This window comes from Bacillus rossius, chromosome 12 (genome assembly GCF_032445375.1).
Source record: "Bacillus rossius redtenbacheri isolate Brsri chromosome 12, Brsri_v3, whole genome shotgun sequence".
Taxonomy (NCBI): domain Eukaryota; kingdom Metazoa; phylum Arthropoda; class Insecta; order Phasmatodea; family Bacillidae; genus Bacillus; species Bacillus rossius.
In genome coordinates this window covers 602,601-616,107 of record NC_086339.1, presented here as the reverse complement: position 1 = coordinate 616,107, position 13,507 = coordinate 602,601, and the positions used below count along the sequence as shown (strand labels likewise).

At 36.7% G+C, this 13,507-nt stretch overlaps 1 protein-coding gene and 1 long non-coding RNA gene across 2 annotated transcripts; one reads left to right on the top strand and one right to left on the bottom strand.

Moving 5' to 3' along the window:
- The first annotated feature begins 30 nt into the window (after positions 1-30).
- LOC134537310 (gastrula zinc finger protein XlCGF8.2DB-like) lies at positions 31-1,179 on the top strand. Its single transcript, XM_063377610.1, has one exon. The coding sequence runs from the start codon at positions 31-33 to the stop codon at positions 1,177-1,179; it is 1,149 nt and encodes a 382-aa protein (XP_063233680.1).
- An 8,407-nt stretch (positions 1,180-9,586) lies between these two features.
- LOC134537312 (uncharacterized) lies at positions 9,587-13,437 on the bottom strand. Its single transcript, XR_010075980.1, has 3 exons — positions 13,283-13,437; positions 11,017-11,169; positions 9,587-10,917 (listed from the first exon to the last, which is right to left on the bottom strand). It is a non-coding gene; the product is annotated as an uncharacterized LOC134537312 (long non-coding RNA).
- Between the last annotated feature and the right edge of the window lie 70 nt (positions 13,438-13,507).

Here is a 13,507-nt window from a genome sequence, read left to right as displayed (position 1 = left end):
TTCCACAACCAGTACCGCCTTCAGTATCACATGCGTACCCACACGGCCAAAAGTTTGTCGTCTTGTGAAGTTAACAAAAAAAAGTTTACTTTCAGTACCAACCGGGAAGACCACGTGCAGACCAATGCTATTAAAAAACAGTATGATTGCAAATTGTGTAAAGTTAAGTTTCCCATGCTTAATGAATTAAAAAAGCACCTACACAAGCACATTTCTAAAAATCCAGTAGTTTCTTTTGCTGGCAAAAATTATTTTTCTTGTATTTTTTGTGGAGCTAGTTTTCCCAAGAAACGCACAGTTGTGAATCACATAGAAACACATTGCGACGAAAGACCCTTCGTGTGCAACATTTGCAAAGCTACATTTTCCGGTAAATTGACGCACGCTTATCACATGAGTCATGTCCATGGCGTGGGAGCACCGTTCCACTGCTCAGTTTGTAAAGCCCCGTTTTCAAAACAAGCTGATCTTTGGTCACATTCCACTTCCCATCCGTCTGAGTTTCCGCTGTCTTGTTCGGTTTGCAAAGCCAGGTTTTCTGCCAAAAGACATTTGAAAGATCACATGGCGTCACATGCTATCAAAGAGGATGAGTTCCATTGTGCGGTCTGTGGTGGGATATTTTACTCTCGAAGTAGCATTGTCGGTCACATGCGTAATCATTCTGGTAAGAAACGATTCAGATGTTCCATTTGTGGGATAATTTTCAGTCGTAAAGGTAACTTTCAAAAACACATGTTGATTCATTGCAGTCAGAAAGAATTCTCGTTGCCAGATGGTAGAGGGAAATGGAAGACCAGGGCGAGGGAGAACAAAGTGTGGGATTGCAGGTATTGCGAGGCTGTGTTCGCCAGCAAAGGTGAACTTGTGGTTCATTCGACCGTGCACGACGAAGAGAAGCCGTGTTCGTGCCCAGTGTGTGGGGCCAAGTTCAGTGGTGATCGCAGCCTGGCCAGCCACATGCGAACCCACTCTAGCGAGCGACCGTTCTGCTGCACTGTCTGCAAGGCCAAGTTCGGCTACAGCAACAGCTTGAAGCACCACATGCTCACTCACAGCGGCGAGAAACCCTTCAAGTGTAACATCTGCGGCTGTCGGTTCACCCGCAAGGACAACTGCAAGTCTCACATGTTTATTCACTTTGCAAAGGAAATAACAAAAAAGTTCAAAATTAGCTGAAAAATAGCTTACACTGGCAATATTTTTTTTTTCCTCTTGAATACTGGTGCAGTTTTTATATTAGTTTACTTTGTTTCTAATACAGTACTTGTGTCATTCTTAAATTTGTTACAATTTACATTCACTGTATGTAGAGTCTTGTGAAATATTTCTCGAATACTCACTTTTTTTATAACTAGGTCTATTCAACAGAGCAACTTTGAGTAAACATCAGTTTAGCCTCTTGGTTACACTTTGAGTGTGGGAAATAATGCAGGCACGTGACCGTATTATAGTATCTCGGGCAGTCTTGTGTCTGAAAGTAATGTGAAGTACAGCATGCAGTGTTTCAGAACTGTGCGATGTGGGAAGATGGTTGGCACTGCATTTCTAAAGCCACTCAGGAACATTTTTATCACAATTTGGGTTTTATTATTATTATTATATGTGTAAACATCTTTGCTCTCAGTATATGGCATTGGTAGTATTAGTTTCGTGAAAATGGAACGGGAGTCGATGAACGCAAATGTGACAACGATGGCGGACCCATGTGTAGCAACATAAACCCGTATGTAGTCACTTTCGTAAACATTAGGGTACATGCCAACATATTTGTGTGCCAAATGAAACTTTGATAGTATAACTACCCTGGAATAGGTATGGTAAACTAAAATATTCATAGTAAAAAGTAAACTAAATTTTAAAGGACCTAAAAATAATTTACTTTACAATGATTATAATACATATTCTCCTAATTCTTTTCCAATGGTGTTGGTAGCATAAGCAAAAATAAATACAAAAATATACATAGTGTTTTAAAATTTTAATATTTTAGTGTGGACATGTTTATATTTTTAACTATTTAGTGAATTCTAATATAATTCCTTGTCGATAATCAAGTCGAAATCTGGGATCTATTGGACTTAAACTTTTAGTACGATAAATGTTAGTAATGCTTTAGAAAACCAAAAACATGTTACAAATCTTTTGACACCATGTTCGTCCCAATACAATTAATTTTCCTGACTAATAAATTATAGGTATTTTTAAAGTTGCTATTGTATTTTGTTATGACCGTTCAAGTTTATAAAATGTATTCCAGGATAATTTCATTACCATAAAGTTTACTTTAACGCACCAATACACAAAGTACATAATCTGTAGGTCTACCATTTTGACGTCGGCTCATGGCTATAGCAGTTTCTGCATGCGTGCTCATTAGACTTTTAACCTGTTAAATTTTCATTGTGTGGTGCACACTTAGTTCATTGTATGTGTGATGCATACTAAAATTTCACCCTCAACCCGTGTAAAGAATTATAAACATAAAAAATGATAGTACCATCCTGTTAAACAGAATTATAGTTAGGTTTTAAAAAGAGGAAATATTTTCAGTTATTCCCTAAAATTTATACCTTTCGTACATTTATCATGCTCTGAGGTTGTTTTAAAGAAATCTATGTTAGAATTGGTGTCCCAAGTTTTGTGTTTTAAGTTTATTTGCAACATGACAACACATGATTCTGCTCGTTACAGAGGTTACATGTTCACGCATCGCTGGCGAGTACCAGAAGACTCATTCTTCCCTCTTCTTAGCTTTATAACTAAATATTTTATTGTTTTATTGTATGTGGTCTTGCCTACATTTCACACACACACACATACACACAGAGAGAGAGAGAGATAGATAATCAGTTGGAATTTCTTGCAATAAATTTTTAATGTTTAACTTTTAAAGAGGGCATTTTTTTAGAACTTTGGATTTTTTGTGCGTTGTCCCGTCTTAAAGTATAAATATTGCTATCAGTCGTGCATATATCTGTGGTTGTCATAAGTGTGTTATGTGCAGTTCAACTTCACTCTTGTGATTTGTGAATAGTGGTTTGTGCAGTAGTAGTGTTTGTACTGGCCTGTTCTGCCCACGGAGCTGACGACGGACAGTTTTTGTCCAGCGTGCCATCAGTTGGGACCGTTTTTACCACGTCTACCATGGATTTGCAAAATGTTCTGTCATTGGTCTGGTTTTGCAGTGGCTCTCTTGTCTTTTTAAAGTTAATTTGGATTGAATTATTAATCACATTTGCTTAAAGATTCTGTTGAGTATCTCATTTATTTAAATTATATCTTGCGACACGTGGCAGGGTAATTTAAACTTGCTCTTTAATCACTATGTTGAATGCTTAACTCAGGTACAGAAAGAACATTATGATGTAAATAAGTATATGTACTTCTGAATTGTAATTGTCTCTTGACATACTATGAACACGTTACCATTAATATTGTTTCAAACATTTAATAATCATCACTGATGGAAAAAAATTCCCCCAGTACAGCTTCTTTAGATAAAAAAAAAACAGCAACAAAAAAGTTTTCAAAGTGTGTATTAAGCTAGTAGGAAATGAAAATGCCCTGCGCATGATTTATAAATCTCACCACAGTAACTTTGTCAACATAATGTTTATTTTCTATAAAGGATCAACTTAACTGTAAAATCAAAATTTTTTATTTGCTGTGAGTTACTTCAATCAGGCAAATTGCACAATTCATGCTAATCATAGTTTGGGGTGCATCGTGGTATGCTACTGGTATTTCTAAAATTGTTATTGGTATTGTGGGTACGTATGTGTTATGGCTATGACTGTTATCAGAAAAAGCAAAGTGTTCTACATTCTGAATCATGGTGAAAGTAAGTGAGAAAGTATAATAATTGCATGTTGTATCCCTAGGAAATCAGTTTTATAACTGACATGATTTTAAGATAATCTATCTACTGTGTAATTGCAGTTGCTTGAATGTTGAATATTGACAGAAAATGCATGTAAACTCTTTAATTTTGTGTTATTTATTAAATTATATTATATTACATTAAAATTAAGTATGTAACTACAAAAAAAAACCTGTTTCTGTAATGCTTTATGATAGATTTTATAAAAATTTGTTTTTTACTTAACGATGCTTTGGCAATTGCCTTCTTTACTTGACTCAAACTTTAAGAAGGCTGGTAAAGAAACGAGAGAAGGAATCCCGAAGGAGTTCATAGTTCTGTATGTAAATAGTGATTGTACGCTTGTTACTTAATTGAAGGCTATCACTCGCTATATGTAAAAAAAATTATATTAAATAATTTGCTACTGTTTATAGACTATATTTATATTATTTTATATGTGGGAAATAATTCTTATTCCTTTAACTGTAGTATGAACTTTGTAAACAAATTGTACCAAAAATACTGTATGTTATGTCTTTTTCCATGAATTCACTTGGTGGTTATGATTTAAGCCTGAGTGTTAGGTATAAGTTAACGAATCTGAAATAGTGTGTTTAGTTTCAATTATTGTGAAGCTGTGCCAGTCTTCCTGGTAAAATGATCACAACATTGTTCCTATTGAAAAAAGGATGTATGTTTCTGTATTAGATTTACCAATTTTTAAAAGACTTGGAGCTTCAGTTATGTCATTATTATGTGATGAATTATTAGAAATAATATTGGTTTTTGTGTACATATCTTATCATATCGTGTATTTAAACCTCCGAAGGTACAATGACTTTATTATGACTTGATTAAGTAACTTTTTGTCAAACTTAAAAAGAGCATTATTTTTGCATTATTAATTAAGGCACCTAATGTTGTCTGTAAAGAATAAAGATGATAACACAAGACATTTGTAAAATGCAGAACCTGCTCATTCATTTGTGAATTTGTAATTTCAAGGTTTAGTAAATGTGTTCAAATGTTGATTTTTTGGTGGGAGATTTTTTTATTCTTGATCAATGAGCTTTCATCCCAGTTAATGTCATCCATAAACTACAAAGTTTCTAAACCATTTGACATTTAGCTTCCTTATATACTTGTTTTAAGTCACTTTTATTTTTAAATTTATAATATTGCTTGTAGTAGTGGTTTTAGAGATTTATTTCATTCATGATTTTCTCTATAAATTCCTATCAAATTTTCAAATGTCTGTTTCAGACAGAGTAGTAATGGTCTTAGTCCACATTGGACATGAACTAGGATAAAAATCTCTTTAATTATTGGCATCTGTATACAGTATATTCTCATTTATCCTACCTTCGCTTATCTGACATCCCACCGTGGAGTTAAGGCTCTATAAAATGCAGTTAAATAACGATTTGTTTATAAATTGTCTTGACAACTTCACAATTTAATTACTTGGGAACTATACCAGATATTTCTGAATGGTTTGCAGCATACGACATGTACACGAATAAAGTTTTTTACCCCATATTAATACACATCAATGTGTGCACCCGTAGTGGCTCGAAGAACGTCCAGTCAGTATTCTAATTCATGCCATGTACGCTCCAGGATATCCACGGTAACATGTTGAAATGCATTGCGGATGCATGTCTGTCCTGTACGTCTGTTACCTTTGTTCGGTACACCATGTCCTTTACAAAACCCCATAAGAAAACGTCTAGTGGTGTTATGTCAGGTGATCGTGGAGGCCACCGAATCGGACCATCGCGTCCAATCCATCTATCCGGAAATCTCTCGTTCAGAAACTGACGAACAATCAGGGACCAGTGAGTTGGTGCACCATCCTGTTGGAAGATAACATCAAGTTGCAGGTGTTCCAACTGTGGCACTGCAAACTCTTGTAACATGTCCAAGTACACACCGCTGTTGATGGTCGACTATGAAAATGATCAGACCGATAATGCAATTGTGCATAAGTCCGCACCACACATTCACTTTGGGACTGTCTCGTTCCATTTCACGTGTCACATGAGGGCGCTCAGATCCCCAGATACGAACGTTATGTCGATTCAGTTTGCCTGATACGTGGAATGTTGCCTCATCGGAGAAACAAATCATCTTTAGAAAGTCATTGTTGGCATCAATCTTAGCTAGCATTTCCACTGCAAACTGTTCCCGCTGGGGGTTGTCTGTCGGCTTTAGTGCGTGCAGCAACTCAACCTTGTGGGCATACAGTCGTAACCTTGAATGCAACACTTTGTGCACTGTTGATCGTGGCTTTTGCAACTGTGTGGCCGCCGTACGCACTGACTTTGACGGACTCCTTGCAAATGCTTGCCGTACCGTGTCCACGGTAGCTTCTGAAACAGATGGCCGACCTGCTCCCCGTTTATGTAGCACAGTACCGGTTTCCATAAATGACTTATGCCAATCCCTAATGCTTTGTCGAGATGGTGGTTTCCTTCCATTCCGGGTCCGAAAGTTCCTTTCGACTTGGGTATCGGACTTTGTCTCGATGAACCAGGCTACACTCTGGGCCTTCTCCTGTGGCGTCCACATGTCTTAGCCAATCAGTGTCCCTGAAACATTAGAAAAAAACTTTATAAGTGTACATGTCATATGCTGCAAATCGTTCGTTTTTATCTAGTCTAGTGCCCAAGTTATTAATTGTTAAAGTTGTCAAGATAATTTATGGACACTCTGTACATTAAGAAACAAGCAGATGTTACAGAAATCGACATAATGATGCTGCAAATATGGCGGGACTTTGCTGCAAAGAAATGGCACTCGTGAGGATAGCAGGATACAGTCAGACATTTCTTTAAATCATCACAGAACTGAATGTTTTAAGTTAGTACTGTACTGTATTTAACTTTAGACCTTTATGTCTTTGGTATCCCCTGAGTTTAGAGAGAAATAATAGTAAATGGGAAATCATTCAATCTGTTCGAGGAAATAAATCCAAATAGTTAACATACTGTTATAGAGAATAGTAATAACTGGGTAAACAATTAAATTTGAATGTTATCACATTTAACATTAACTAGGCACATTTTCGAAACTACAATCATCTAGTACATACACACGTATCCAGACTTCGAACACTGCCGATGTTAGTAAAGATCAATCAAAAGTTCATTTAATTCTTATCAAAGTTCAAGTACACAAAAATATTTACTATCTATTCATTTCCTGAACATAACTCTTCAATATTTTAGTCTCAACTGATGTATAAGGGCAGAATATATGCCAAAATTGCACACTAAAATCATAAATGCCCAAACTCATTCAGTAAAAAACACATTCTGAGTAAGTGGTCTAAAAATAAAGAAACATTCTTCTCTCTTTTTTTACATAGCACAATTCATAAATAATCAAAATGCACATTCGGTTCGGATGTGCGTGTGTTGTCGAATGAATGATGAAATTATGGCTCTTAGTACATAAATTAGTTTCTCAGAGTTGTAAAAAGTAATGAAATTGCATATGAACATATACACGCATATATATATTTATATATAAGAATTTATACTTTTAATCAGTACTAGCTTAAAACCTGCAGCTATGCTTGCGCAGAGTATTATTAAAATATAACTATATTTATTCAAAACACTTTTCTTCAAATAGACACAAAGTACTCTACGTAATTATTTACATTATTTATGCTAAGATTCTTACATCCAGCTTTTTTACGTTTAATCAAAGCTTGCTTCCTTTTCACACCCTTACAATACGAAATCCATAAAACTTGATAAATAAAATTTTCTAACTATATGCTTGATGTTTGTTCTTAATTACTTTCTAACCCTTCTAGTAGACACACGTCTGGGCCGCACGGCAGCGGGTGGGGTCGGCAGCCGCGCCTGCGGGAACGAGGCAGTAGCATCACCTCGCACCAAATACACAGTACAAACTGTAAATAGAAAAAATTTAAACACTGATTAATATTCCTTGGCACATCTGCCTTGATAAAAACATTGTTAATTATGTTGAGATCAGAGCCCTTTAAAATCTTAAGTTTGTAATTATTTATTTCACAAAAGGGTGTAAGTTAGCGACTGTTAAGAAGGGGGTTGCTCGGCCTTAAACTAGGAATATGCCACATGGGTTGAACAAAGAGTTAACTCTGAAAGTTCTCTGACCTTAACTAAAACGTGTGTGTGTGATTTTTGCCAAACCGACGGCCCTGCACTGACGAAGCCAGAAACTTTGCGATGACTAGGAAATGTTTGTTGTTTGGCACACAACCTGCACCCAAGTTAAAATATTAAATTATGTAAAATGAAAATGTCCCGCAAGTGGACACACACATTTATACTACGTAGCCGTCGAGTGCAGTCCGGTCGAGCGGGCCATCCACGGGGCCGGATGCACAAGGACTAGTGAGTTACGCTATTGCAGTGGAGGTGATGGTGGTGCCGAACTGACAGACAGAGGCTTCAGCGCATACCCCGGCCCGGCTTCCTGCAGAAACGTGCAAACTGTAATTCGAGCTATGCCCTCAGTTTAATCGTGCCAAGTCATAATTGGCTTAAGTGGGTTACTTCACTCATTAGTGTCCTTCCATGTAAGAATTGCCTCTCGTGCGGTAATCGATATGTTCATCGCACTGCACTTACTCGCCCTACACTGTTCTGGTTCGCATTCTAGTTGCACATGCCAGGGCACCGATGGATGTCATTACATTAAAATTTAACGACCACACTTTTAAGCCTTTTGCCATTTATTTTTTCACTTAAAAAATTTAATCAAGATAATTGTTATATGTTTAGTTCATAAATTTAACATATAAATATTTACTGTTTCTTTGGTCGGTGTGGCACGAGACATCATTGTTGCCCTTCCTCCAGCAGTCTTTATCGGCCACAGTCCAGAGTGGATGCATCGTCCACTGGGGAGCCATCACCGTAACCACTGACTCATTCATCCTGGTAAATATATTTCATCGACCTTAAATTTTTTGCATTTTACTCCCCATGCTTCCCCAGATCATTTTTACTGTGAAGGGCATAACCCGGCCACTTTCAATTTAAACTGCAGCGTGACCTTTCCACCGCGTGGTTTATTGTTTACGTTACTGGCTGACTCCAGAGACAGAACTTCACTTAAATTAAATCGCGCATTCACCTGCTGGCATCAAACAAATTCTTTTCAGTTATTTAATGTAGGATTTACGACTTGTGCAGCAGAGCCCAATCTACATTTATTTAAGTATCATTTTCATAACGAGACTGCCGCAGTACTAGTGTGTTTCGCAACTAACAAGTATGTGTTTTGCTTTTACAAGTGTGTCTGTAATTGGCCGATGGAAATTCTGTAACTGTATAATGTGTAATTAAAACCACATCTTCTTCAAACTGTATTTGTTTTAATAGTTTTCAATATAATATAGACAGGAATTAGCAGTTTAAATAGTATGTACCTGTTTTAATAGTTAACTCAATCAGCAACATCCAACAGCTGTGAGCCCAGAGAACCATGCTGGGGCTGTTAACACATGCACTTCACGTTTCTCGTCTACGCCCTCTGGCGACCGACCCGCTATAGAAAGATTACGATCTGAATCAGTTGACTCTGTGATCTTTTTGAAACTCTACGGTGCGGTCGCACAGCAAAGGAGAAGTTACTGCAGGAGGGACATGCTCGCACCGCAAGCTGGCCCAGGTATTCGTGGTGAATTAAGTACCCAAGGTTTACCGGCACGCAGAACTCAAGTGAGGTAAGCGTTACAGCTTCCACACATCCGCCTTGTGCCGCGAACTTCTGAAAACTGCCGCCCTCGTGCGCCACATCCATAAAGCATTAATAAGTTATTCATGTAAAATTTAATGTCTAAACACCTTACAATTTACTTAGTTAAATTACCCATGTGGGAAATAACTGACAAAAGGTCAAAATATGTACATATTATCTATATGGTGATTTTTTATTTGAAAATCACCAGTCAAACCAGAGACTTTGTCGCTTGTAGGCTACTCTGTTACCTGGAGCCAGATTATTTATACAATATTGAATAAACTGGGTGAGCACTACGTACTAAATCTAGCCAGGGGCCGCAAAAGATATTAAGGCGATTGTCAAACCAGGTACTCTTAAGGTGTTGACACCACTTCGTCTGCCTCATGTAGTAGATAAGTCCGTAAGAAAATACGTGGGTCTCAGGGTTTGGTTCGGCCACGTGACAGGAGGCAGAGGCGTGCCGACTGGACTGACTCCCTGCATTGTTAGGGCTACCCTGGACACAGTATTATTACAAGTTGAATACACTGACAAATTACAGAGGTTTGTTTAAAAATGACAAGAAATTTAGAGAGTATTTCAGGCTAAACATAGCGCAGTTTAACTATGTCCTCAATCTCGTGAGAGAAGATCTTAAGAAGGATTCATCACCCAGATATCCCCACCCCATTAGTTTGGACGAAAAACTAGCTTTAACACTCAGGTATGTAAAATAAAAATGCATCATAATGTATACAGCATAAATATTAAAACAATGTACGAATATGAAATGATAAATAAACACAGCATTAAAGATATTGGTAGGTTGCAGTTGGCAACTGACTTATCACATTGGGCGACTGTTGCGTTGTCCTCAGTAGATAGCGTTGCTGTTGTGGAGTTTGAGGAAGTACTCTGTGATAAGTGACAAAGATGTATATTACAAGGTAATGATGTGCAATTTTCCAAATCGATAACCATCTGCAGGGACCTCATTTTGGCTTCATTGATCAAATTGGGACTAAGTTTTTTAACACTGCTGGCAATGCTTTTAAAGAATGAATCAACAATATCATCACATTTTTTCTGCAGCCAGTGTTTTAGGTAAGGTTTTTTTCTCAGTTCGCCGAGATATCAGCAACTCAAAAATTTTATCATTTTGTCGTGCCCTTTTACTGGGTGGTCTGAATGACGGGATATCTTCCACGCTCTCTGAATAAATTGCATTTTTTGACGAATTTGGAGGAATTTGGGATATCTCACTGCTACTCGCCTAACCATCCTCATCTTGACATTCTTCACACAGAACGTTGGATATACTTCTGAAAAATAAATAATAAATATTATTATTATTATTAAAAATTATGAATTAATAAAATTATGAAAAAAATGTAAATCTATAACTTTGGGTTATGACCTACTCTCGTTTGTTATCCACTTGGTTCAAAAATGTCAGCATATCAGCCAATGGCCATGTCTTCTCTTTAGTGGGAGCAGAACTTCCAGTAATTTTCCCTTTCCTTTGGCTTTTATGATACGTGTCGATGTTTCTCCACCTTTTCTTCAATCTTCAACTAAAACACAGAAATACATGAATATTTATAAATAGTAATAATAATGAATTTAAGATAAATGTTATATTTGTTTTTAATGTTACATGTATGTTCTTTTTATTTTTTTCTAGGTTTATGGCAACAGGAGAAACATTCAGATCTTGGCGTTCGCATTCAGAATATCATCGTCTTACATCGCTAAGATTATACCAACTGTGCTGTCAGTTCTCCGTTAGAAGTTACTAGATTCTTCTTCCACCGATGTAACCCAACCAGTTAAAATCAAAATCTGTGGAATTTGAAGAAAAATGGCAATTTCCTAACTGTGTCGGGGCCATTGATGGAAAACATGTAAGAATGTTTTCCCCTGCACTATCAGGCTCTTTGTATTATAATTACAAACATTTTTTCTCAACAGCCCTTCTTGCTGTAGTCAATGCAAACTACAAATTCATTTTCATTGATGTTGGGTCGTACGGGAAGGAAGGCGACAGTGGAATTTTCGATAAAAGTAACATTGGGAAATTATTTGCATGTGGTAAAATGTTTCGTTCACCTTCCAAACTTCCGAAATCGGAAATAGAAATGCCTCATGTTTTTGTAGGCGACGAGGCATTTCTATTACATCCTAACATGATGAAACCCTTCTCTTGTAGAGTTGCAAGTACTGACAATTAACAAAGCTGTTTTCAACTACTGTCTTTCTCGATCTCGTAGAGTTTCTGAAAATGCCTTCGCTCTGTTAAGTCAAATATTTCACATATTTTATACTCCAATCAAACTTAAGCCAGAAATGACCAATAATTTGGTCATTGTTGCATGCACTTTACACAATTTACTGAGAGATGCATTTCTAGAGGAAAGTAACACAGAGGTGCCCACATGGGGGGGTAGCGAAGCAGACTGCGTCATTAAAATTTCAGGGGGAGGGGGGGGGGGGTTAAAAGACGAGAAAAATGTATATATTATTTACATAATTATAGCTTCCAATGTGAAAATACGTTTCTGGTGTTTTGATAATTGAAAGGGATCTTGTATATCAAATTGGCAACCCTGCACTTTCCTCAACAAAAGCAGTTTGGCATCTGTCGGTTCAGGATGGAAATATTACCTGATATGACAAAAATTATTATTAGAAAATCAGTTTTAATTATTGCAAAATGTGATAAAATATAATACTAAAAAAGTATAATATTATAAAATAATTGAGTAAATCATTGAGAAAATGGCATAACAAATTTGGGGGGGGGGGGGGCCGCATCATTAGATTGGGGGGGGGGGGGGGCTGGGAGTCATAGTGTTTGGGGGGGGCACCTCATTACAAACTAAACAAACAAGAATCACTGTCAACAGAAACTCTTGGACCATTAGCAAGGAGTGGTGGTTATGCACATGCTGATGGATTTTCTGTGAGAGATTTATTCACAGAATACTTTAACAGCCGTCCAGGTGGAGGGACAACACCCTGGCAAAGTTATCACGTCACTAGAACCCAGTAGGACCTGGAACGTAGCCTTGCCGTTATCATATTAAGTTTGTGCGTATAATGCTAGAAATAAAATTTGAGAAACATATGTATATTTATTTATCAGTTTACTATGTTCACTATGTGTATACTGTATTGTTGCTATAATGAAGATGTGTGTCACTACTTACAATGACTTTAAATTTTATTTAATGGTTAAAATTACCCATTTAATTTATTTCTACACTAAACAGTTTATTTCAGAGGCAAACACTTTGAAATTTTTTTTAAAAAAAAAAAGCTAAATTAACTAAGGGAAAATCACATATTAAAATATTTTCCATGCAAACATTAGGAAGAGCAACAATAGGAAAGGGAAAAAATTATAGTGATTAAATTTTGTGTAAAATCAGACTGTTTATAACATTTTTTTTATTTTAAAAAGTTTAGCGTATTAAATTTAACCACAACAATAAATAATTATTTAAAAGTTGAAATGAATTTTGTGATGATTCGGGAAAAAAATGTGCTTCATTGTTTACCAGTTCATTATATTGGTTTTGTGTATTTTTGGTTATTAAATGTATAAATAATAACAATAAACATAGGACCTAAAATTAAAGTAATGATAAACGTGAGTAAAATGAGAATTTGTTGTACGTTTCTTACGTGATTTCTCCACAAATTCCGCTGTGTGTCCCCAAGCATTGTCCTTCACAGTTTGGTCCTTGTATATAGATAAAGAAACATCGTAAACACTTCCACCAATTTCTCATCTTCCTCGGCTGTGAACAGCACCTTCCCTTCGGTCATGTTGAAGTACTTGCGGCTGCGTCTACACTGCTCTCCGAGCGGTGTGGCCGCGCGCCTCTGCGGCCAAGCGGCTAACTCCCG

Coding starts and splice junctions, on each gene's coding strand:
- LOC134537310 (XM_063377610.1), top strand. CDS start 31: ATGCGTACCCACACGGCCAAAAGTTTGTCGTCTTGTGAAGTTAACAAA.